This window comes from Aquarana catesbeiana, linkage group LG01, assembly GCF_042186555.1.
Source record: "Aquarana catesbeiana isolate 2022-GZ linkage group LG01, ASM4218655v1, whole genome shotgun sequence".
NCBI lineage: Eukaryota > Metazoa > Chordata > Amphibia > Anura > Ranidae > Aquarana > Aquarana catesbeiana.
In genome coordinates, this window is record NC_133324.1 from 683,581,297 (window position 1) to 683,607,254 (window position 25,958).

Genomic DNA, 25,958 nt, shown 5'->3' on the forward strand with positions numbered 1-25,958 from the left:
TAGCCTCAAAATTGGGTACATCAAGCCTTTAGTAACAAAACAACACAAAATTAAGTGGAGTACATGGCAAGTTATAATGTTTCTTCTTCTTTTATTTAGTTATTTTTTAGAGTGACAGATGAACAAGCAAAAGAAAGTAGGCTTTACCTTGTGGGCATGATCTGCTACACGAGCCGACACTATTGTGCCTTCGCCTATCACACAAAAAGTGCCAGATGGGTTTTGTTTGATGATGCTTCAGTAAAAGAGGTAAGTTTGTCTTTTGTTGAAATGAAAGGAAATACAGCTAAAATGTATGCTGAAATGTTGGTGTTGAAATACCAATAATGTCTTTTTATATTTGTATTACTATAGATGGTTATATGCCATACCTTCACTAGCTAGCTCTAGTAAAGTTGTGGCAAATATCTAGGCCACATTTTCTGAAAGCAAATACCCAGGAGAATAAAATGGTGGTAATGCAATATTTTTTTCACAAGATATTACTACAGTGGTTTATCAAACAAACATATTTTCAGTAAAAAAAAAAAAAAACTCAAGTTAATTATAGTGCACACAGACACAATATATTAATACAACAGTGTCACGCTACTCAGTATGTGCCAAATGACAATTCAAAATATTGTATAATGCACACTAATACATTAAAAAAAAAAAAAAAATTGTGGTGAATTCCTTAAGTGTGACCAAATCTGGTTGTTATCAATAAATAGTACATCACGTGCAAGTCCATATTATAACATAGTGATTGATGTCTTTTATCAAGGGCATCCTCTGTGAATCCCATAGTGAAGATAAGACAAAAGCCCACTACCGGAATGAAAGATGATTGCCTCTCTCACCTTCTAGTTTGGATTTTTAAATAAAAGTTCTAAATACACCTTTTCCCCTTTTTTAAGAGTCGGCTTCAGGTGGCTGGCACTTTACTGATAAAAAATGCACAATGGGAACTCCAACGTTTGGATGTGTTCATAAGGGATACAAAAGAAATCAATAGTGCTCTCTGTAAAGAGTCTAACACTCTTTAATATCACTTTTAAAACTGCACTCACATTTGTTTAATAAAGGCATGAATAGCAATACACAAAGCAAGATTGATTCCTGCAGCTCACTGCTTGTCAGTGTCCAGATGGCAGCTCAGATGCCGAAACTAGCCGTGCTGCGAAGGGAACACTACACTCCTCTACTCTAGTTAGTTGCCTGTCAGTAAGCCGATGCGTTTCGTCAAGGGTTGACTTCTTCAAAGGGGGCCTCTTTGACGGTTTTTCATTGTTTATAGGTGAGCGTGAAAACTTTTTTTTTTTTATTTTAAACACAATATTTTAACCAAATGTTTGGGAGGAGTATAGAAAATTAAGCTATGTATGTTGTGGAACAGTGACAAACTTTGGTACCCTAGATTGTCCACAGGCGATACTTTTAAAAGCACTCACAGGTCATAAGTCTAGAGGTAACTGTGAATGATGGCCTTAAAATCATTGCTCTCATTCTTGCGTGCTTGGCTATACCCAATATGTGTATATTATATGTAAAAGCATCTGATGCTCGCATTTGTGTACAGGGGCTTTACTTTACTTTTTTTTTTTTTTTTTAAACTTTTATTGCTTTCACATAGGGGATGGATACGCCCTTTTATTACTGATGATGGGTTCTCAGGGGTGTATTAGGCTTCTAATGTCACCTCTGTACTCCATTGCAACTAGTCAAGCACATTTTCAACGTGTTTAAATACCCCTCTGATGGTGGCGTATCCCTTGCATTGGTGACAGCTAGAGGGTTAAAGGATTTGTAAAACGCATGACCCAGATTTACCCCCAACATTCCTCTAGACCAGTGGTCATCAACCCTGTCCTCAGGGCCCACTAACAGCCCAGGTTTTATGTATTACCTTGGGGAGATGCAGACTAGAATACTACAATCACTGAGCAGCAAATTATGTTACCTGTGATGTATTTCAGTTATCTTGCAAACCTGGCCTGTTAGTGGGCCCTGAGGACAGGGTTGATGACCACTTCTCTTGACCATGTCCCAGTATCCAATGTTTTTAAAAGTTTTGCAGGAGCATCTGCTTGGGAACTAAACTCATATTGACATAATTGGCATGCCCCCAGAATAACTAAATCTCAGTGAGGGTTTTGGGGGGGGGGGGGGGGCAGAAGATGAGAGATATTATCCTTTGCAGATTGGAGGAAGGGGACTAAATACAACATGGCTCATCTGCTTACTTTAACCCCCAACCTTAAGTGTAAACTAGACAAATGAGTATGGATGAAACACACTAGTTTCTCATTCGTTTATTGACAGACACAGCACTTCCTTATTCAGAACCATAGGGTTATATCGCCCCTTACAGGAGTAGGACACTATGCAAAAAGACTTGGCTACGCCCATGGGCAGTCCTAGGTGATATACACCCCCCTCTCTGCTACAGGCCGTCAGGAGTAAGGACCTAGTTCCCTGCTGGGATCGCTAGTCCTGGCAATTTTTTTTTTTTTCCGGTGAGATCTGCAATCAACTGCCAGACTAGGCAACGGGCTGAACACTTGATCCAGTGGTCTCCCCAGTCTGGCCAGCAAACGCGTGAAGACCGCAGCTACGCACTAGGTCGGCTGCGACATAGCCCCACCATACGGGGGCTGGCCCTGCGAGTTAAACTCCTCGCTTGGTCGCATACGACCGGGTCTCGGCTTGAGTCGCATCGTTCCTCATCGCCGACAGCCCCCCCCCCTCCCACTTCAGTGGCGAGGAGGTTCTGTCTGAAGCGGTGCCTACCTGGTACTGGTATGGTGAGTAAATGTCTCCCCTTGGTGGGTTTGCGGTGGACGCGGGCCCCTCCCCAGGTCGGTCGGTCCTACGGGTTTCCCTCCGCCCTTGCACCCTCTCTTCCTAGGGTGGATGGTCCCTGGAGGTCCCCTGGTAGCCCCCCTTTCCCCCTCCCGCCTCTATATGGGGGTAGTGTGGTGCCATGATGGATCCTGGGGGATGGGGTTGAGTACTGGTGGGCAGGGGGTGCACACCGCTAGGTGCAGTGCTTACCGGGGGGGGAGTGTGACGACTGGGCGCGCCCAGGGTCTGGTGCACGGGTCCTCTTTCTGTATTTCAGGGGCTTTCCTGGGGTCTGTGTCGCCCGTGTGTAGCGCGGCCATTTTGCCGTAGCCGGCGTCTTTTCCCACTAGTGCCTGCTGACTTATAGCTGGCGGCCACGGTTTGGTGGTTTTTGCGTTCAGGCAGCGGCGGCCATTACTGTGTAGCCCAGATGGTGTTTTTAGCAGAAGGAAGCTCCTCCTTTTTAACCCGGTGCTGACTTCGGTGTTATCCTTCCTCGGACGCCACGTTTTTGCGGGTCTACACCTGAGTCAGCAAGCACTACGCTGGTGGGGTCCCTTCCTCTCTCTGTTGCAGGCTCCTCTGCCCCGGTGGCTGCGCACGAGAAGGCACTGGTGGACGCACTGATTGCATCTGTGCGGGAAACTTTAAAAATGGAGGTTGGAGGTGCCGGTCCCTTTTGGCACTCACAAGCCGTATCGCGTGGCAAAAGTTTTCTCTTAGCCCTCCCTTTTTTGACAAGTTAGTCTATAAGGAATGGGAACGTCCAAAACGTCTCTTTGCGGTCCCAAAGTGATTCGCTGTGCGTTTATCCTTTTGTGGAGACTCTTCTCAAGAAGTGGACAACTCCACCTGTGGTGGATCCTCTGGTCTCTCGATTGAACAAAGCCATCATGATTCCGGTTGAAGGCTCTCCAGCTTTTAAAGATCCGGCTGACAGGAAGGCAGAGTCTCTGTTCACTGTTGCGAATCCGGCGCTTCGACCGGTCCTGGCTATTGCCCTGGTGTCTCAAACGCTGACAGAGTGGGCGAAGCTGTTGCGCCGTGACCTGGAGGGTGATCAGTTTCCTCCTGCCAGCTGGTCCAGGGGCTGCAGTTTGTCTGCGATGCTTCGTTGGATGCAGCTCCCTTGCTTTCTAAGCTGTCTGTTTCAGCGGTAGTGCTTCGGCGTTTTTTGTGACTGAAGTGTTGGACTGCGGACCAGGCCTCTTAAAAAAAAAAAAAAAAAAAAAAAAAAAAGCCCTAGCTGATCTGCCTTTTCAAGGCGATAGTTTGTTTGAGGCCACTCTGAATGATATCAGTCAGGAAGAGTACTTTTTCTTCCACAGTCAAAAATGTCGCAAGCGTGGTCCTTCCTTCTCGGCACACATTTTTTTTTTTTTTTTTTTTTTTTGTTAGCCCTCCGGGGTGCGGTGCAAGGCCTGTTGCTTCAAGGGGTGATTGTCCCGGTGTCGAACGTTTCCAGGGTTTTTATTCAAACCTGTTTACGATCCCCAAAAAGAGGGTATGGTATGTCCGATTCTGGACCTCCCAAGGCCCTGAACCGCTTTGTGCAGGTGCGGAAGTTCAGAATGGAGTCCATTCACTCAGTGGTGGCATCTCTTCATCAGGGGGACTTTCTTGTCTCCATCAACATCAAGGATGCCTACCTTCACGTTCCTCCATTTGCTGTGGGAGAGGAGCATTGTCGGTTCACGGCATTACCCGTTGGTCTCGCCTCCGCTCCTCACCAAGGTGTTGGACCCGGTTCTGGCACTGCTGCGCCAGTGAAGAATTGCTGTTCTGGGCTACCTGGACGACCACCTGCTGCGAGCAGAGTCCCTAGCGACCCTGAGGGGCGACGTGGAGATCGCTATTCAGACTCTAGCAGATTTTGGGTGGCTGATAAATTACCAAACGTCTGCACTGATTCCATTTCAGAAATTTGATGTATCTTGATCTGACTCTGGATTCCGCTCTGGCCAGAGTGTTCCTTCCGTAAGACAAACTCCAGAAGTTACAGGCAGCAACCCGCTTACTGCTGTCCAGCAGGTGGGTCTCACTGCAGACTTGCATGTGGGTGCTAGGCCTGATGGTGTCTACATTCAAGGCGGTCCCGTTTCCTGAGTTCCATACGTGACCCCTGCAACAGGAGATCTTGTCAAAATGGAACAAATGTCCAGGATCTCTGGAGAGTCTGATTCGGCTGAGCCAAGGAACCAAAGGGTCCCTGATCTGGCGGCTTCATTCCCTGGCTCTTTGGAAGGGAAAGCCTTTCTCCCTCTGTACTGGATGGTGGTCCCCACTGATGCCAGTCTTTCCGGGTGGGGAGGAGTCCTGGGCCTGAGCTCTGCTCAGGGTCACTGGATGCTGGAGGAATCCAGGCTACCTATCAACATCTTGATCCAGACTTTGTCTGGATCATTGGACGGATCTTCTTCAGGGACTCCCGGTACGGATCCAGTCGGACAATGTCGTAATGCCAAGTAGCTGGCATTCTCCGGTGGGCAGAGCATTTCATCCCGGCCATCTCTGCCATCCACATTCCGGGGGTGGACAACTGGCAGGCGGATTACCTCAGTCGACAAGTGTTGGACCAAGGGGAGTGGTCCCTTCATCAGGAGTTTTCAACAGATATGTCTGCGTTGGGGCTTTCCAGAGAGAGATCTGATCATCCCGGGTCAACAGGAAGGTGCAGAGGTTTGTGGCCAGGTCTCGGGACCCTCTGGTGGACGTCTCAGATGCTCTGGTGGCTCCGTGGGGCCAGTATCGTCTGATCTACACCTTTCCTTCTCTCAAGCTTCTGCCTCGGCTGTTACACAGGGTCGAGGCTGAAGGAATTCCGGTCATTCAAGTGGCCCCGGACTGACCTCGTCAGTCCTGGTAAGCCGACCAGAGCTCCAGGTTGTCTGGTTGGCCTGTATGGTGTGTTTTTTTTTTTTTTTTTTTTTTTTTTTTTTTTTTTTTTTTTGCTGCCCCCCCCCCCTCATGTTTAGCACTGCTTTGGGACATCCCTATGGTTCTGAATAAGAAAGTGCTGTGTCTGTTAGTGAACGAATAAGAAAATAGGATTTTTGACTTAACATAAAATCCGTTTCTCTGAGTTCATTGACAGACACAGCACCCACTCCTCTATGGATTTTTAAATGCTTCCGACACTGTTTGGGACAATACTGAAGGCCTGTAGCAGAGGGGGGTGTATATTGCCTAGGACTGCCCATGGGCATAGCAAAGACTTTTCTCTGCCTAGTGTCCTACTCCTGTAGGCGGCGATTATAACCCTATGGTTCTGAATAAGGAAACGCTGTGTATGTCAAGGAACGTATTTTACAGTAAGTCAAAAATTCTATTTTCCTGGTAGATCAACAGGTGTTTTTCTCTACTGGTGTTTTGATAGGAAAATAAAATTGGTAAATGTGCATGTATCGTAGAAATGTACTGCATATTTTTTTTTTTTTTTTGCTTGTTTCCCTAATGTATACTTTAGACCTCATTCACATGGGCCTACTGTTCCGTACATCTGTGTAATGGGCCATAGTCACTCACATGGGGTTCCCAGATGTTGCAAGCAGCCAGCTGCACAATACCACATGCACATCCCAGTGTGCACAACAGTGTGAGTCCAATGCACCGATCAGGACACAGAGGCTGTGACAGTGACTGTATATGACCCACAGGCACCAAGTTAATTGAATGATTGTTTAATACACACTAACAGTTAGAACCTTCTGTAGATGCTTGTAGGAATAGTTGTGCTGACCATTACAGGTCGTTGTAAGAACAGTGCTTTACTGAGTGGTGCATTGTGGATTGACTTTAGAGCAAAATTGAGGCATTACTTTTATATGTGGGCAATTGGAAGGTATCTTAACTTTTTTTTATTATACCTGAAGTTAATGTTCCCTCCTTTTTATTTCAGGTTGGTACCAAATGGAAAGATGTAGTCACCAAGTGCATTCGGTGTCATTACCAGCCTTTGCTTCTATTTTATGCCAATCCTGATGGCACAGCAGTGACCACAGATGATGCCCTGAGGCAAGTCCTTCATTGGTCTCAATACAAGAGGGTCTTCAACAATGATAGCGCAGGTACTTTGACTTCATGTTCTTTGACAGTTAAGGATGTACTCTGTAGGTCCTAGAGTCTTTCCTGCTAGACATTCCCCTGTGGGTTTAACTGCCAGGACTAGCTGTGACAAAGGCAGGAAAGGTTCTGTTCTGTACTGATTTGCTGTAGCGAGGGGTTCAGGCATCAGAGAGAGATAGATATAGATATATCTCTATCTGTAGATGGCCTTCAGCAAGGCTCAAAGTAATGACCCTTAACAACCACCTCCCGGCAGCCCTTTAGGTAGGGCTTTACTGCCTGGAAGTCTGTGCAGCATCTGTATCACGAGACTGCTGTGATTGGCTTTCACAGCAGTCACATGATGCGTAGCCCTTCCCACTGGCTCCCAATGAAAATTCTTGGCCAGGAGCTGTCAGTAAAACCTTGGTTGGTGTATATTAGGAGCATGCAGTGAGCACTCAGTACACAATAAACATACTTTTATTTACTTTGTGTCTTAAAATTTAGAGAACATGGGAAACGAAACGAATACAATGAAAAGAAATTCTTGTTTGTCCTTCACAAAAATATATTTTTTCATACATCATGGGACACAGAGTTAGGCTAGTATTCATTACCTACTGGGTTATACTTCACCTCCAGGTGAATGGACACTGGTAGACCAAAGACCTTTTAGATAGGAAGTGATCCCCTATATAACTTCTCCCATACAAAAAGTACTTCAGTTTTTTTTTTTTAACAGTGTCTGCAAGGTGGATGGCATGGTTGTTTGAACTCTCTGAGCTCCAGGTCTCTAGTCCCACAAGCTGTTCTTAAATGAATCAAGGGATTGACCAATCGATCCATTTGACACAGGCTCTATATGCTTAGATAAATGGTACCCGAGCCTCGCAATGAAGACTCAATACCCTGCGAGGTTTTGCCTGTAATGCGGCCTCCGGGCGCTGGACCCTGCGAAGTGGAATCCTGGACGCTACACCGCTAAGGTATTCCTGTGCTGTACCAATCCAAGGGAGTGGACCCTAAACATGAAAAGGGTACCCAATCCTTGAAGGTCCTCAAGTGACAGGAACCCGCTGTGAAGGGTGAAGATTGGGCTCTTGGTTTCTAAGCTACCCTGCGCCTGGGCGGGTAAGTGAAACCCCTTTATTTTATTATTGTGGGGTGTCCTAGTGATTGTAACAATCAGTCAAGCTAGCTAGAGGCTGGACACCTGTGTGCGGTGACCATATGGGGGAATTTTGGGCTAGCTGTGGGTGTTTGCAAAGTGTGTACCTTTTTTTTTGCTTGTGTTTGGCTGTTTTATTTTACCTGTATGAGGGTGCACCATTTCGCCTTGGTTCGCCATGGCGCACGTGCGTTCGCAAGAGCACCACTGGGCTCAGTTTGACGGCCATGGCGCACGTGGCTTTGCCGCACATGCGTCCGTAGCCTTTATCTGGGCGCACGAAGATTCGCGCAGACGTTCGCCGGGACTGCACATGTGTGTGTGCACGCGTGCGCAGAACGTTCCGGCGCACAGCCAGCTTATTTAAGCTGTGTATGCCAAGCATGCAGTGCTTCCAGAAGGCAGCTGTGGGACACAGAGCAGGCTCTGAACCAGGCGTTTGCAGCGGTTCATTTCTCCTTACCCGGGTCACGTGAGTCACCAGGTGTTGCTTGGCAGGCTAAAGGTGCTTAGCAGGATTGTTGCATAGGGGCTTGGTGAGTCCTATTAAAGCGTCTCCTTTCTGAGGTGTGTTTAATACTGCACCCAGGTAATCTTTTTGTGGCTAGTAAATGTCTTCAAAAACGAGGCGCGGGACTAACACTACAAGAATGAGCACACCTATGTTGTCAGTAGTTCCTGATGAACCTATTCATATGTCCTGAAGGACCAGAGGCTTCCGGGCAATCCAAGCCACTGCGCCTCTTTGGTATTGTGTCTACAGTCAACGCTGCTGCTGCACCCTTTATCACCAAGGATGAACTGTTCTCGGCCCTAGCCGGGTTAGAGCACAGGATTGCTGGCACGATTGCCTCCATCCCGCAGGGTGGCAAGAAGCATGACAGAGCACCCTCCCCAGAGCCTCCTAGTTTGGAGCAGGAATTGGTTGAGGATGGGGAAGAGCTAAAAGCTCAGGATTCTGTGGAGGGCCTGGCAGATGAGTCTGCTTCTGAGCAATCTGGACAAGAAGATGTCCAGTTGATGTCTGCCTCTCAGTCGCAGAGGCTTTTGATCCAGTCTCTTACTGCGATGTTTCATTCTGCCTTTAAGTTGCATCTTATAGAGGGCACTGAGCCCCCCTGGTCCTCTTTGGGTTCCCTGAGGCCTCTTCAGGCAACACAGGCTTTCCCCTTACACCCCTGTTGGAACAGGTGGTGTATGCTGATTGGGAACATCCTGACAGGATTTTTGGTCCTCCTAAAGAGGTTTTCCCTTTTTATATCACAGGGATGAAAAGTTTAAGTGGAGCATGCCAGCCATAGATGCAGCAGTCTCTTCCTTTAAACAAGAACTTAACTTGTCCGGTAGATAATGCACAGGGCTTGAAAGATCCTGTTGACAAGAAATTGGAGTCCTTATTAAAAGCTTCCTTTTCTTTGGACAGTTCAGCTATACAGCCAGCTGTTGCAGCAATTGGTATCTGCCAGTCCGTAATGGATCAGGTCAGACAGCCTAACAGGCCTAACCAGGAGGATGATCTTGCTGAAAATAAGACAGATATTCCTCGAGCACTGTGTTTTGCTGTTGACGCCTTAAAGAATTCAATACAGCAGGTTTCTTGTTTTGGCTCTCTTGTCTATACATATGTGCAGACTTTTGTCGCTTAAGAACTGGTCAGCTGAGCTTCCTTGTAAAAAGTTATTGGCAGGTTTCCCCTTTCATAGAAACATTTATTTGGTGATCATTTGGACAAATATATCCAAAAGATTTCTGGAGGGAAGATTCTCTACTTCCTGTGAAGAAAAGCACCAGGCGTCCCTTGTTTAAAACCTCAGGGACTCAAGTGTCTCAGCGCCAAGGCAGTTCCGCTGCCAACAGGGCGCCAGAGCCAGGGGCAAGCCGCAGGGCCAGCATAGGCCCTGGGTCCAGAACTCTTCCCAACCCAACGCCAAGCCCTCCTTTTGAGTGGACACCCCCACTCTATCGGGTGGGGGGGAAGGCTGCTGCACTGCACTTTGCGGACATTTGGAGAACAATTGTTCAGGAGTGGGTCACCTCAACTATATCCTGCGGTTACAAGCTGCAAGCTGGAGTTGTGGGGGGGGTCCCCCTCAGAGGTTTTTAAGACCAGCGTTCCCTCGGATCCTCCAAAAAGAGACTTACTGCTTCAGGCACTAAATCATTTAGTGCATCAAGGAGTGATTGTAGAGGTTCCTGTACCCGAAAGGGGCGCAGGGTTTTACTCTAACCTGTTTATGGTACAAAAACCATACTGGGACACAAGGCCCATTTTGGACCCAAGATCCCTGAACCAGTATCTACTGATCCAGTCCTTTCAGATGGAGTCTGTCCGCTCAGTAGTTGCCTCACTCCAGATGGGAGACTTTCTAGCCTCCATCGATATAAAAGACGCGTATTTACACGTACCTATCTTTCAGCCTCATCATAGGTTCCTGCAATTTGCAGTAGAAGAATGTCATTTTCAGTTTGTGGCTCTACCCTTCGGGCTTGCTACAGCTCCCCAGTACTAGGTCTTTTAAAGGCCCAAGGGATCCTAGTGATTGGGAATCTGGCTGACCTCCTGCTCAGAGATCACTACAGGCTCTAGAACAGAGCATGACATGCACAGTGCGGTATTTGGAAAGCTTAGGCTGGATCATAAATACTGAAAAGTCAACCTTGAGACCAACTCAAAGTCTAAAGTATTTTTAGGTCTATTCCTAGATACGGTCCAAGCAAGGGTATTTTTGCCACCCATAAGGATCTGTGTCCTGAAGGATCAGGTGCGTCAGATAAGAAGAGGCACCAGACAACCCTCCTTTTGGTTCTGAGTCTTTTAGGGAGCATGGTTGTCCTTCATGGCAGTGCCCTATGCCCAGTTCCATTCCAGGCCTTTACAACAAGACATCTTGTTGGCTTGGAACAGAAGAAAAGCCCTGGATTATCCAATGTTCTTATCTCCTTGGGCAGGCTTAAGCCTAAACTGGTGGTTGCAGGATCAGAACCTGCGAAAGGGAAAATCCTTCCTCTTGGTAACTTGGAGAGTATTGACTAAAGATGCCAGTCTCAGGCTGGAGAGTGATCCTAGAGGGGCTCACAGCTCAGGGGAAATGGTCAAGGACAGAACAGATCCTGCCCATCAACGTCCTGTAATTAGGGGCAGTAGGTCCGGCCCTGCGATCCTGGACGGTGACCTTCAGGACAGTCCTATCCGGGTTCAGTCCAACAATGCCACTGCAGTGGCTTATATAAACCACCAAGGCGGTACCAGAAGTTCAGCTTTGAATGAGGTGAACCACATACTAGCCTGGGCAGAGAGACATGTGCCGATTTTCTATCGGCAGTCCATATCCCCAGAATAGAGAACTGGAAGGCAGACTCAGCTGCCAGCAGATCTGCCTGGGCGAATGCTCCCTACACCCAGGGGTGTTCCAGGAAATTTGCCAGCGTTGGGGATGGCAAGAGGTCGCCCTATTGGCATCCAAGTTCAACGACAAGCTACAGCAGTTTGTGTCTCGAACAAGAGATCCTCTGGCAGTCGGAGCAGATGCTCTGGTTGTTCCATGGAGCCATTAATCCCTGGTTTATGCTTTTCCCTCCATTCCCTCTCCTTCCACATTTGTTGCGCAGGATTCGGAGAGAGGGAGTTCCAGTCATTCTGGTGGCACCAGCCTGGCCTAGAAGGCCCTGATCCCAGGGATTGTGAGGCTGACAATAGACGGGCCATGGACACTTCCACGTTGCCCTGATTTACTGTCTCAAAGTCCTATATTCCACCCCAATTTACAGTCTCGAAATTTGACAGCATGGCTATTGAAGCCAGGGTGTTAAAGGATTGTGGCATCTCGGAACCAGTGGTGTCTACCCTAGTAAATGCTAGAAAAGTGCTCACTAGGAAGATCTATCATGAGCTCTGGAAGACTTAACGCTTGGTGTGAATCCAGAAAATGGCATCCCCGGAAATACATGATTAGGAGACTTCTCTCTTTTCTACAGCTGTGGAAATCAGATTGGTATTTTAGTACAATCGGAGGTCAAATTTCGGCCCTGTCAGTATTCTTCCAAAGAGCTTTAGCCTCCCATTCGCTGGTCCGAACCTTTATGCAGGGGGCAACTCGTTTGCTTCCCCCCATTAGGTCACCTTTGTGTCCTTGGGACTTGAATTTGTTGCTGTCAGGTTCAAATGGTTGTTTCTGTAACACACTCAAGGAAATTCCTTTTAGACTTGATGTCACGCAAGCTACACTTCACCTCGGCTAGAAGGGAGTCAGAGTTGGCGGCCCTTTCATGCAGGGAACCATACTTGATCCTTCAGCACGACAGGGTCGTGTAACGACCTGTTCCATCCTTTTTGCCAAACGTGGTGTCAGCCTTTCTTTTAACTCAGGACATTATTTTGCCTTCTTTTTTTCTTTCAGCCTCATTCGGCGGAAGAGAGGCGATTGCATTCCTCGGACGTTGTCCGGGCAGTCAAGGTTTGCTTAGATTTGCGGAGATCCGAGGAACAGACTCCTTTTTTTGTTTTACCAAAAGGACCCAAGAAGGGGCAGGCGGCTTCCAAAGCTTCCATTGCCAATTGGGTCCGTCAATTGGTCATTCAGGCCTATGGTCTGAAACGTAAAGCTCCTCCCTTTTTAGAGTGAGAGCTCAGTTTACCAGGAGTGTAGGAACCTCCTAGCTTTTCGCCATCAGATATTTGTGGCTCAGATTTGTAAGGCTGCTACCTGGTTTTCAGTGCATACGTTCACAAAATTTTATCAGTGGATATTCGGCTTTCGGCGGCAGTGTACTGCGGGCTGCTGTGTAAGGATTGATGGCTATTTTTTTGGCAGAGTGTCTCCCTCCTTTCTAGGCTATTGCTCTGTGATATCCTAGTAGGTAATGTATATTAGCCTAACTCTGTGTCCCATGATGTATGAAAAAAGAAAAGGATTTTACAGGTAAGTATGACAAAAAATCCTTTTTCTTGATCTTGTTACACTTTTTTTCTTACCATTGAGTTTTTCGAATTGCTTGAATATATGAATAAGTTTAGTTATGGCTTAAAGTGGTAGTAAGGCTATTTTGTGTACCTACAGGTAAGCCTATAAATAGGCTTACCTGTAGGTATAGTGAATATCTGCTGAATGTGCAACAGTTTAGGAGATGTTCACATTTGTAGCAACAGGCAACGTCGCCGGCGCATGTGCACTGGACTCTAAATGGAAGGCACACTCAGGAGGGGAGTTGGGTCTCTGTCAGAATATCATCGAACAATGGGGGAGATTCCTGCATCAATATCGTTTTGTGTTTAATGTGGGGATCTGTCAGGTGGTGGGCATTCTTCCTTTATTTATTTAATTTTTTTTTTTTTTTTTTTTTTTTGTTCAACCCGCTGGTTAAATGGAAAAAAAAAAAAAAATATTTACATGTATGCTCAAGTCAGACGAATATACTCCTCGCAAATGCTAATCATACATAAAATGATCAGAAAATCAGATGCTTTTCAGACAGGAAATGTCTGTCTTCTCAAAGAATTCAATGGTAAACTTGCCTGCCCCTGCCTTCTGCATACACCTTTTGTACAGTGAGGCTACCCATTGTAGCATTGGTAAATAGAAATATGGGAGGGAGTGGCAACATCTGATACTAGCCAGATGACCCAATACTTGACTAACAAAGCTTTGAAAGTTGCTGCAGAGGTATATTCAGGTAGGTTTTGTAGGGACTGTCTCTTTAAATTCCATGAAGAAATCTCTAACACTTTTTTTTTCTTTGTTTTCAGAACAAAAAAAGGCAGAATATAACAGAGATTCTGATATTGGAGAGAATATATATCAGAACAGTGGTTATAGGTATCCAGCAGATGATACAGGATTTAATCGAGGGGTTGTTCAATCAAGTACTGGCCGAGGACCTGGTAAGTTCCCTGGCAGAGCCCTGGACTCTAGGTTCAAGCTGTATGAAGGGTCCCAGCTTTTCTTTAGATTGTCCCTATGGCCTCCTGGGAATATAGCTGGTATATGTCCTAGCATTTCACATTAAATTGTGGGTAGTAGGGGCTTACTACACTGCCTAGAACACCATATTTGTGTGGTTGGTATATGTCCTAGCATTTGACATTAAATTGTGGGTAGTAGGGACTTACTACACTTCCTAGAACACCATATTCTCTACCAAGTACAAAGAAAGATATGGAGACTAACAGGCATTTGCAAGTGCCACACAGCCTAGTAATGTTATACAATGTGGTGGTCATGGCAGGTTTACTTTAATCACATGTTTTGTTTTTTTTAATGTGATCACTGTATTATATGGCGTGCTGCAGACATTTTGTTCAACCTTTCACATCTATAGATAAAACTACACACTTCAATGGTAATTGTAATAACTGTGTCTGCCTGAATGAAAGTTGATATAGAAAGAGCTGAAGCATAGTAATGCTTTCGCAGGCTCACCTATGAAGCATTGCTAGATAATGAGTAACAAATATTTTTTTTTTTTTATATACCGTACACTATGTATGAAACCTTGATAAGGTGTATAATCTACAGAAAGGTCTGTATTATTGCAAGAATGATATGATTTTTCAGCAAAACTTTACATATTGGATAGTAAGATGGCTGAAAGTTAATCATTAATGACATCCGCAAACTGATCTGTTACTTGTTAAGTTTCACTCTTTGTATGTACTGTGCAGATAAGTGTCATTCATGAGCCAGTGGACATTTAGTACATACAAACACAGGAGTAATAGCATAGGAGGGGAATTGTAAGTATTATTTATTTATGATTTTTTTTTTTTTTCCTGAAGTTAAATTGGGACGAAATGATCAGCAGGAAAAGTTGAAAGATTTGTCTCGGGAATGTGCTCAAAGAGCTCATAACTTAAAAAGCACAGCTGCACAGCGAAAAATTGTTGATAAACCTCAGAAGAAAGACCTTGCTAGGCCAAAAGGTAATAACACTATATTTCTTTTCCATCACTCTGTGTATGTGAAAACTTTATGTAGCTTAACGATTAGGCCGCTTTTACATGGGGTGGATCTGATCGACTCATAGATCCCCTGCTGATCAGTGCAGTGTGGGCGGATGACACATCGTGTCTGCTCTGCTGTATGGGTGGCTGGGAGTAAACGAACTCCACTGTCCGTTTTTACACCTGACCTCCAATGCTTTTCACCTAAATAGAAGAGGATGGAGTAGTCCATTCTCCCCCTGTTTTCCCCCCTCTTCTTTCTTCCTTCTTCTTTCTTCTTCTTCCCTTATTTGTGGACCTGGAGGTAGGTGGGTGTAAATGGACACACCTGCCTGTCCATAGGGATGAATGGACCTTCTGATCAGGTCCACCTGAAAAACTCACAGGCAGACCTGAACGGAACACCCGTGTGAAAGGGGCCTTACTGTAACTTGTGCTCTGACTTTGTAAATGACTTCCTTTGTGACCTGTATTGCAGAGCAGCCATACAGCTGTATAGAGACTTAGTTTAAGAAGCAAGAGTCGCATCAATACTATCTGCTGTATTTTTTTTTTTTTTTTAAGATGGTGATTTACATTTTGTAATTTTGTCTCCTTACATAGCAACATCTGGAGGTGTTCCATACCATTCACAGTCTTTTTCTGGAACACAGCTCAAACCTGTAGCCTCGATCCCAGTAAATGGGTTCAGACAGTATCCAGATCCTCACTTTTTCAGCAGTCAAGGGAAAGGTCCTTATAAGCAACAGAGGTCTGACCAGCAGCCCCGACAAATGTCATCTTCTAATACAGGACAGACTGCCATATCTGAATCAAAGCCACTAACTCGAGTGAAGAATAGTATCTCAAATGGTTATGATACAGACAGCAGTCAGGAGTACAAGGAGAAAGGAACTGGTAGAACCAAAAAGACCTGGCGGCCCATGCGAGAGACTCTCAATGTGGACAGCATTTTTAATGACGGTGAGAAAAGCCAGTCCAGTCCACGGCACTTGGCAAACACTAATGGAAAACATCATTCTGCTAAGGATCCAAGCCATAACCACTGTTCAAAGGACAGCCCTAAGAAAAAGGTTCTGATGACTATCTATGAGGATGAGATAAAACAGGAATCTGGCAGTAGGAGTTCTCTGGAATCTGTAGGAAAAAGTCAGGCTGAAAGGAACAAACCAAACCTGGATTCTAAGATGTACCATCTTGACAGCTGGCAAATGCAAAGAGCTGAGTCTGGTTATGAAAGTAGTGATCACATCAGCAGTGGCTCAAGTAATCTGGATTCTCCTGTAATTGAAGGAACCAGCTTTGCTGATATGAAGGTTATTCAGGAAATAAGCCAGTACAGGTAAGATCTAAAATATATTAAAGCTGAACTTTAGACAGATATGAGACCTCAATTGAACCAATTCAATGTGTTCCTTAGGACAAAAAAGTGAGGAAAATATAAGGTATATGTTTTCACATAAATATTTTTATCCTTACAAGTAAGTGGATTACTCATGGGCAGTTATTAATTTTTTATTAAATGCCTCGTCTGAGAGATTTTTCCATGTTCATGTCAATTGGCCTAATATAAATAACCTTGTTATTGCATGTTAAAGCATCTGTTTTTGCCCATTTAGCCTAGGTAATGGGTTAGTTACCTGACAGGCATGGTAAGGAGTAGATTCTTACCTTCTTGTGTTGTGCTGATTCTCTTATCTAAAGTGGGTATACAAAGTCTACACACCCCTGGTAAAATGTCAGGTTTCTGTGGTGTAAAAAAAAAAATCAGACAAAAGATAAATCATTTCAGAACGTTTTCTACCTTTTTTTTAAATGTGACCTATAAACTGCACAGCTCAATTTGAAAAAAAAAATAAACCTTTTAGGGAGGGAAGTAAAAATAAACTAAAAGAAAAAAGCATTTTATTAAAATTTGATTAAAAATCAGATTTTTTAATTTTTTAAATCATTGATTTTTATCCACCCTGAGAATGTCTATGGATTGTCTTACTAAATAGTGTGTGCAATTCCTGAGTATTTATGAGCTTCAGCCAAAATTAAAGTATGCAACTGTGACCTCCATGGAGTCTCTACAATCAGTTTCATCATCCTGTTGACTATGCAGCTCTGATCTCAAGCTGTGAACTTGTATAAAACCAAACTTTCAACCTAAATTGTTTTATTTCAGACAAACCTTTTTGTCCTTAAACAATTCTTAAAGGGTTTAACTGGTTCTTTGTTCAACATGTATGAATATTTTTCTCCTTTGTTAAAGCGGAACTACACTGCATCTGTGTACCACAAACAAAAATGCTATTTAATTAATTTTTAATATTCAAAACAAACTCCATGTCTTTATGCTTTATTTTACTGAGAAATAACTTTGACCCCCTCGATTTCTGGCTGTAGCCATCCTGAGTAAGGGCAGATGATTCATGTAGCATTTACGTCCTGGAATCCATCTGCTCTTAACTTGGCTAGGCTTGCAAGCAGGAGGGTGTGCTTATCTGAGAAAACACTTCCTCTGCTCCTGAAGACTTCTGGGATGTATGACATCATTTGCCTAGGCCTGTAAACCAGGAAGTAACTGAAGAAATGTAAAAATAAACATTTAAAACAATTAAATATGATATACTTTCCTGCCTATTTTCTAATGCTAGCAGCATAAGGATTACAAATAGTCAATGTTGATTGGGAGAGAAGTTCGGCATTTAAGTGACCGCAATATACAATGTGTCATTGTTTCCCCCCCTGAGTTCTATTCAGGCCTGTAGTATGTGATCATATATTGGGAATAGACTGTATCTTATGCACATTTTGACGCAGTCAGGGGGACATGAATCCCCAGTATATTCTCTGTCCGTATGAATGCAGTAAAATTAACAGAAATACGTTTATTAAAAAGCCTATGTGAAAGGTACCATTCATAAATTGTGTTTTTTCTTATTCATGTTAAAGCGGCGTTCCACCCTTTTAAAAGTCAGCAGCCACAAAAAGTGTAGCTGCTGACTTTTAAAAATCAGACACTCACCTGTCCCACGATCCAGCGATGTGGGTGGAGGAAGCCTCGCTCCTCTCTGTGGTGCCGGCATTCAAACTGTGGGCGCCCAGCTGTGGCTTCACAGCCAGGCGCTCACTGCGCATGCGCGAAGCACGCTGTGAATGGCCAATTTTCTGGGACCTGTGACATGCCACAGAAGATTGCAGGGGGGGGAGGTGATCTTCCGGCGGCGCCAGGGGAGGAAGTGGGAGCTGGATGCCTGTAAAAACAGGGTACCCGCTCCCCCCCGCAAAAAAAAAATGACATGCTAAATGTGGCATGTCAGGGGGGTCACCAGCACTTAAAGCGGAAGTTCCATTTTTGGGTGGAACTCCGCTTTAATAAATTTCTGTGACACTTGTACTGGAGAGTATTTCTGGCTCATACAAATCTACTCGGTTACATGTCACAAATGTCTTGATATAAATAACATAAATTATGAATGGTCCTTCTCGGCATATGTTAACTTTTTTTTTTTTAGTTATTTTTTCTATTTTTAGTTGTCATTGAGGAGTATTTGAGCCTCTGTTCTAGTGAGATCATGAGCACAAATCTCGCCTATCCCTATATTGTCACCATTCAAAGAGAAATGCGGGATATGAAAAAAAAAAAGTTATACTCCTGTAGGTGGTTGCATCATCTGTCCAAAGCTGCATCTGTTTCCCCTCGCCTCTACACTCTGAGCGATCAAAGACTGCTGATCGCTTAGTTCTTAGTCTCTAGCATTAGCCCGCTGTCGGCTGAATACGGGTCACAGAGGTGCAGAACAAAGAGCACCCCTGGGATCCCCAGGAGAAGTAGGGCCAAAATAGCTTTGGCCCTACTTTTTTCACGGTGTATATTTATTTCTCTTCTCTGGCAGAGAAGTACATTTATTAACCGCTTCCGGACCAGCCGTCGCAGTTTTACTGCGGCAGGTTGGCTCCCCTGCGCGAAACCATGTTACGGTACGTGGTCTCGCGGGGCCCGGATATCAGGCGCACACGCCTCCTGCACAGCGGGGGTGCGATGCTCGTGATGACCGCCGGCCATGAGCGATCATGACCAGGAGACACAGAACAGGGACGAGTGTGTGTAAACACACACACTTCCCTGTTCTGACAGGAGTGACAGATCATGTGTTCCTATTAGCTAGGAACCACGATCTGTCACTTCCTGTAGTTAGTCCCTCCCCCTTCAGTTAGAATCACCTCCCAGGGAACACAGTTAACCCCTTCACCGCCCCCTAGTGTTAACCCCTTCACTGCCAGTGACATTTTTACAGTAATCCGTGCATTTTTAATCGCACTGATCGCTGTATTAATGCCAATGGTTACAAAAATGTGTAAAAATTGTCCGATGTGCCCGCCATAATGTCGCAGTCATGATAAAAATCGCAGATCTACGCCATTACTAGTAAAAAAAGAAATAAAAACTATCCCCTATTTTGTAGACGCTATAACTTTTTTTTTTTTTTTTTTTTTTTTTTTTATACCAAAAATATGTAGAAGAATACATATCGGCCTAAACGGAGGAAAAGAATTGTTTTTATTATATATTTTTGGGGGATGTTTAATATAGTAAAAAGTAATGCGTTTTTTTTTGTTTTGTTTTTTTTTTTTTGTCGCTGTTTTTTGTTTTAATAGCGCAAAAAATAAAAAACGCAGAGGTGATCAAATACCCCCAAAAGAAAGCTCTATTTGTGGGAAAAAAAAGACGTCTATTTTGTTTGGGTACACACGACCGCGCAGTTGTCAGTTAAAGCGACACGGTGCCGAATCGCAGAAAGTGCTCTGGTCAGGAAGGGGGTAACTTCTTCCGGGGCTGAAGTGGTTAATAGGCTGTTCTCTGAGAGCTTTGTATGCTGTGAAGAGTGGCCACGTGTAAATGCAGACTGGATCACTGCTTCATAAACAATTAGATTTTATTGTGTTCGTACAGGCTCTAGAAACACATTCTCAGACTATTGAATGCCGTTAAAGTGGAGTTCCACCAGTTTTTTTTAGTTTATTAAAAGTCAGCAGCTACAAAAAGCATAGCTGCTGACTTTTAATAAACCGACACTTACCTGCCCCACGGTCCAACGATGTGGCTGCCCAGAGGCTAGCTCCTCTCTCCCCCTCCTCGGCGCCGTTATGGTAACTGTGGGCACTCGGCCGCGCTGCGCTCTCCTATTGGCCAGCCGATCTTCTGGGACCTGAGTTGTGTCCAGAAGATCGCTGGCAGGGAGGGGCCGCCTAGGGCGAGAGGAGGAGTTGCTTAGGCGGCCGAAGATAGGAAGTGGGACAGGAAGTCCCACGAAAAAAAGGGTACACACTCAACCCCCCCCCCCCCCCCCCCCAAAAAAAACACAACAAGAAATGTAGCATGTAAGGGGGCGAGGAGTGCTTAAAGAGGAAGTTCCACTTTTGGGTGGAACACCGCTTTAATGAGCAACATGCATTTTAAAATACTGAAGAATATATGTATACATATATATATTTCTTTTCTTCTTTTTTTTTTAGTGACCAACATCCAGCACATGGGTTCCTTTCTACATCTCCACACCGTCGAAGTCCATTGAACAGTAAGCCATTTTAACTTTTTTTCTGAACTGTGCATTGCCCTATCTCTTGTAGGTGGAAGAGGAGCAGTTCAGTGTGTGTGTGTAATTTTAACAAGTTGACTTAGTTCACCTATTTCTATAGAGTATTAAAATTTGAACAGAAAAGGCAAAAAGGTGAAAGAATTGCTCTGTTTCCCATATGCAAATAACACTGCAGTAATTGTACAGGCCTGAACATGAACATCTGCCATATTTAGTTTTGTGAAGAGCCTTGGGCCAAGCTTCTCAATCGAATCACTAGCTAGTTTTAGCCATGCATGGCTCTCTGTGTCAGCAGAAGAGAAAAATAACGCTTCTATTTTTAAATGGGCTGGAATCCTGAAGACACAAACCCTTCTGGTGTTAGTGAATGTTACTCCCTGGGAGGCATGCCTCTCACATGATCAAGTGTGCGAGATGGTTCACTGCTGCCATCTGTTGTTATGTCTTTACAATTGCATCTGGAACTCTCCCATGGGATAATGTGATTCATTTTTTGTTTCAAATGGACTTTGTATGGAGCTTCGCCATTTATGCACTTGAAAAAAAATCTCCAAGTTCCCGAAGGCTTATATTTGCAACTGCATATGAAGCAGCCACCTTTTTACTGCAGTTTGATTTGCAAAATTCCATGGACTAGGCAGATGCAGGAAGTATATGTAGCGAGTATTGTGTGAACTTATATGTAAGAGTATGGAAGTAATCAATATGTTTTTTATTCAAGGTTTCAGTAAAGAGTGTAATGGTTTGGAACGTAGTAGGTATGAAGATAGGCTGTCTCCAGGTCCTCGGGAGCCATCGCTTAGTCCCTCTGGTCGAAGGTATTTTACAAGGGGGGAAAAAAATTATCAGAACTAGATTTGAATGTGCACTGGAATCTGATGACTCCTGTTATCTTTCTAATCACCGGTGAAGTTGTAGATTGTGGAGCTGAAAGTGAAATGCCAGAAGCAAAATGATGAGTAAAAAAATCTGAACCCCATATAGTAATAGAATATGAACCCTTTTTTTATACTTCATCGACTGCATGTTGTCATAAAATAGTTTTTTTACTAGATAATTAGTCAGGACCACCAAACATTATATATTTTCTGAAATCAAAGGCCATGGGAAAGAAAATGTTGGTTGCTGCAATTCTTTTTAGGTCACGTGATATTTGGGCGGCAGTCTTTGAAAATACTGATTTATTTTTTTTTTTTTTTGTTGTTGAAAAAAAAAAACTTTAACCACTTCTGCCCCGGAAGTTTTTACCCCCTTCATAACCAGGCCATTTTTTGCAATATGGCACTGCGTTACTTTAACTGACAATTGCACGGTTATGCGACGCTGTACCCAAATAAAATTGATGTTTTTTTTTTTTTTTTTTTTTTTTCACAAATGGCGCTTTCTTTTGGTGGTATTTGATCACCACTGCAGTTTTTTTTTATAATTTGCGCTATAAACAAAAAAGAGCGACAATTTTGAAAAAAAATATTTTTAACTTTCTGCTATAATGACCAATAAAAAATTTAAAAAAAAAATCAAATTTCTTCATCAATTTAGGCTAATATGTATTGTGCTACATATGTTTGGTAAAAAAAAATCCCAATAAGTGTATATTGATTGGTTTATATTAGTTATAGCGTCTACAAACTATGGGATATTTTTATTTATTTTTTTTACTAGTAATGGCAGCGTTTTTAGCAATTTTGATTTCTAGCGGGACTGTGACATTGCAGTGGAAAAATTGGACAAACTGACACTTATTTGGGGACCGGTGACACTAAGACTGCATTCACACTACAGCGTTTTGAATCGTGAGCAGATTTGCTGCGGATCTGCCCGCAATTTGACAGCGCCGAGATGTGAATGACAAAATGTGGGACTCTCATTCAAGATGCCATTCATTTGACGTATGTCGCCCAACAATAGTTCAGGAGCTACTTTTGGGCGACATGCGTCCCGCGATTGCAGCATGTTTTATCGCGTGACAATCACGGCAGACCCGCACCGCGATTTGAGGTGTCATCCAAATGAATGGCATCTCGAATGCGAGTCCCGCATTTTGTCATTCACACCTCGGCGCTGTCAAATCTGCCCTCGATTCAAAATGCTGTAGCGTGAATGCAGCCATATAGTGATCAGTGCTAAAAATATGCACTGTTACTGTACTAATGACACTGGCAGGGAAGGTGGTTAATACAAGGGTTAACTGTGTCCCTAGGGGATGCTTACTGGCTGTGTGTGTGAATTGCTCTGACTGGGAGAACAGAGATTCTTATTCCTGCTTAGCAGGAACACAAGATCTCTATGTTCTCCCCTGTTTGAACGACGATCTGCCTTGCTTACATAGGAAGATCGGCGTTCTGCCTCTCTGGGAAACGATCGCGGGTGGCCGGCGGACATCACCGGACCCGCTGATTGGCTCCCCTCTGTTCAATCAGCGCACGCGCACCCCCAGAGGCTACTGCCCAAAGCGAAGTACAGGTACGTCGTTTCGCGCAGCCGGGCTGCCTTGCCGTAGCGGCAATACCTCTCGTGTGATATCACTGTTCACATGTGTGCGGGGCCGCTTGTTTGGGGGTGGTTGCTAAAAAAGAGTGGGTACTTTCTTGCCTTCTAGTGTGAAAGGGGAGACTGAACTGAATGGCTGTGTACACACCTATGCATCTGGTGAGCATAGTTTTGTGCCATGCTGTCCAAGCCATGCAAATCCAGTTAGACATTTCCCCAGACTGGAGTGAATCTGAAACTACCCATACTCTGGATGTTATCTCTCCACCACCTATGTTGTAATAGTCTTAAAAGAAATATGTGCTGAGGTAATTACTTATGTATGGTGTCATTGCTGACCTTTCAAAAGGTACAGAGACAAACTGGCAGCTAGTATTTTTAGAAAAAATATTAAATGCGCATATTTTTGCATTAAAAAAAAATGCAATTTTTTTTTTTTTTATCCTGACGGAACCTGGAAAGCATTGCACCCTTGATTAGGGGTGCAATGTCAGGCTTCTGCAGACAAGCCCTGCAGCTTTCAGCTGGTACCTTCACACAAGCTGTCAGTTTGAAAGCTGAAGGGCTTGTAAATTAACTACAAGAGTGCTCATCAGCGCCCTCACAGGTGATTTAGAGCTAAAAGCAGTCTGCCACTGTTGCTAATGGTACTTGGTTAAAGTGGTTGTAAAGGTTCCCTTTTTTTTTTTTTTTTTTTTTCTTCTTTTTTTTAATAAATAACAAACATGTAACATGTGTTACCTCCACTGTGCAGTTCGTTTTGCACAGAGTGGCCCCGATCCTCGTCTTCTGGGGTCCCTTGGCGGCTGTCTCGGCTCCTCCCCGCATCAGCTAACCTCCGTTCTGGGAAGTGCTCTCCCAAGGGGGTTAGCTTGCGGGTGCGCTCCCGTGATACAGCCGCCAACTGTATCACTCGGCCCCGCCCCCCGCGCACTGCGTCATTGATTTGATTGACAGCAGCGGGAGCCAATGGTTGCGCTGCTATCAATCATCCAATGAAAGAGCCGAGAAGCCAGCGCGTTCAGGACACGGGACTTTCAAGGGCTCAAGTAAGTAGACGGGGGGCGCTAATCGTCAGATGTTTTTTCATCTTAATGCATAGAATGCATTAAGGTGAAAAAACATGTACCTTTACAACCCCTTTAATTCACAGGTGAATGAATGGTGTGGGCGGAGATTGGGGGAGAGGTGGCAGGAGCTGGAACAAATAAGGGTGGAGCATGTCCCAAAAGGTGAAGTTCTCCTTTAAGTGAGGGTATTCTTGCAAGAGTTCATGGGTACCGCAAGTTTTTTTTAGTATCATTCAGATGGATGAGTGTATGTACAGTGCATCCGGAAAGTATTCACAGCGCTTCACTTTTTCCACATTTTGTTATGTTACAGCCTTATTCCAAAATTGATTGAATTCATTATTTTCCTCAAAATTCTACAAACAATACCACATAACAACGTGGAAGAAGTTTGTTTGAAATCTTTGCAAATTTATAAAAAATCACATGTACATAAGTATTCCCAGCCTTTGCCATGACACTCAAAATTGAGCTCGGATGCATCCTGTTTCCATTGATAATCCTTGAGTGGTTTCTACAACTTGATTGGAGTCCACCTGTGGTAAATTGTTGATTGAACATGATTTGGAAAGGCACATACCTGTCTATATAAGGCCCCAAAGTTAATAGAGCATGTCAGAGCACAAACCAAGCCTTGAAGTCCAAGAAATTGTCTGTAGACCTCTGAGACAGGATTGTATCGAGGCACAGATCTGGGGAAGGGTACAGAGAAAATTCTGCAGCATTGAATTTCCCAATGATCACAGTGGCCTCCATCATCCATAAATGAAAGAAGTTTGGAACCACCAGGACTCTTCCTAGAGTGGGCCGCTTGGCCAAACTAATCGGAAGAGAAGGGCCTTAGTCAGGGAGGTGACCAAGAACCCGATGGTCACTCTGACAGAGTGTTTCTCTGTGGGGAGAGGAGAACCTTCCAGATGAACAACCATGTCTGCAGCACTCCACCAATTAGGCCTGTATGGTAGAGTGGCCATACAGAAGCCACTTCTCAGTAAAAGGCACATGACAGCCCACCTGGAGTTTGCCAAAAGGCACCTGAAGGACTCTGACCATGAGAGACCAAATTCTCTGGTCTGATTAAACAAATATTGAACTCTTTGGCCTAAATGGCAAGCATCAAGTCTGGAGTAAACCAGGGACCGCTCATCACCTGGTCAATACCATCACTACAGGGAAGCATGGTGGTGGCAGCATCATGCTGTGGGGATGTTTTTCAGTGGCAGGAACTGGGAGACCAATCGTGATCGAGGAAACGATTAATGCAGCAATGTACTGAGACATTCTTGATGAAAACCTGCTCAAGAGTGCTCTGGACCACAGATTGGGGTGAAGGTTCATCTTCCAACAGGACAACGACCCTAAGAACACAGCCAAGATAACAAAAGAAGTAACTATGGGACAACTCTGTGAATGTCCTTGAGTGGCCTAGACTTGAACCCGATTTAATCATCTCTGGAGAGATCTGAAAAATGGCGTGTACAAACGCTCCCCATCCAATCGGATGGAGCTTGAGAGGTCCTGCAAAGAATGAGAGAAACTGTCCAAAAATAGGTGTGCCAAACTTGTAGCATCATACTCAAAAAGTCTTGAGGTTGTAATTGGTGCCAATGGTGTGTCAATAGCAAAGGCTGTAAATACTTATGTACATGCAAAAAAATTTTTTTTTTGTGTGTTTTTAATTTTAATAAATTTGCAAAGATTTCAAACAAACTTCTTTCACGTTGTCATCGTGGGGTATTGTTAGTAGTATTTTGAGGAAAATAATGAATTTAATCCATTTTGGAATAAGGCTGTAACATAAAATGTGGAAAAACTGAAGCATTGAGAATACT

General features: G+C 44.2%; 1 protein-coding gene across 1 annotated transcript in view; it reads left to right on the plus strand.

The window, feature by feature from the left end:
- Window positions 1-25,958, plus strand: part of USP53 (ubiquitin specific peptidase 53) — a 68,846-nt gene that overhangs the window by 38,922 nt on the left and 3,966 nt on the right. Inside the window, exons 8-14 of the mRNA XM_073603285.1 lie at window positions 100-249; window positions 6,725-6,893; window positions 13,785-13,919; window positions 14,814-14,957; window positions 15,582-16,320; window positions 20,484-20,545; window positions 21,288-21,384. Coding sequence (XP_073459386.1) covers window positions 100-249; window positions 6,725-6,893; window positions 13,785-13,919; window positions 14,814-14,957; window positions 15,582-16,320; window positions 20,484-20,545; window positions 21,288-21,384 — 1,496 coding nt within the window. The remainder of the gene's footprint in view (window positions 1-99; window positions 250-6,724; window positions 6,894-13,784; window positions 13,920-14,813; window positions 14,958-15,581; window positions 16,321-20,483; window positions 20,546-21,287; window positions 21,385-25,958) is intronic.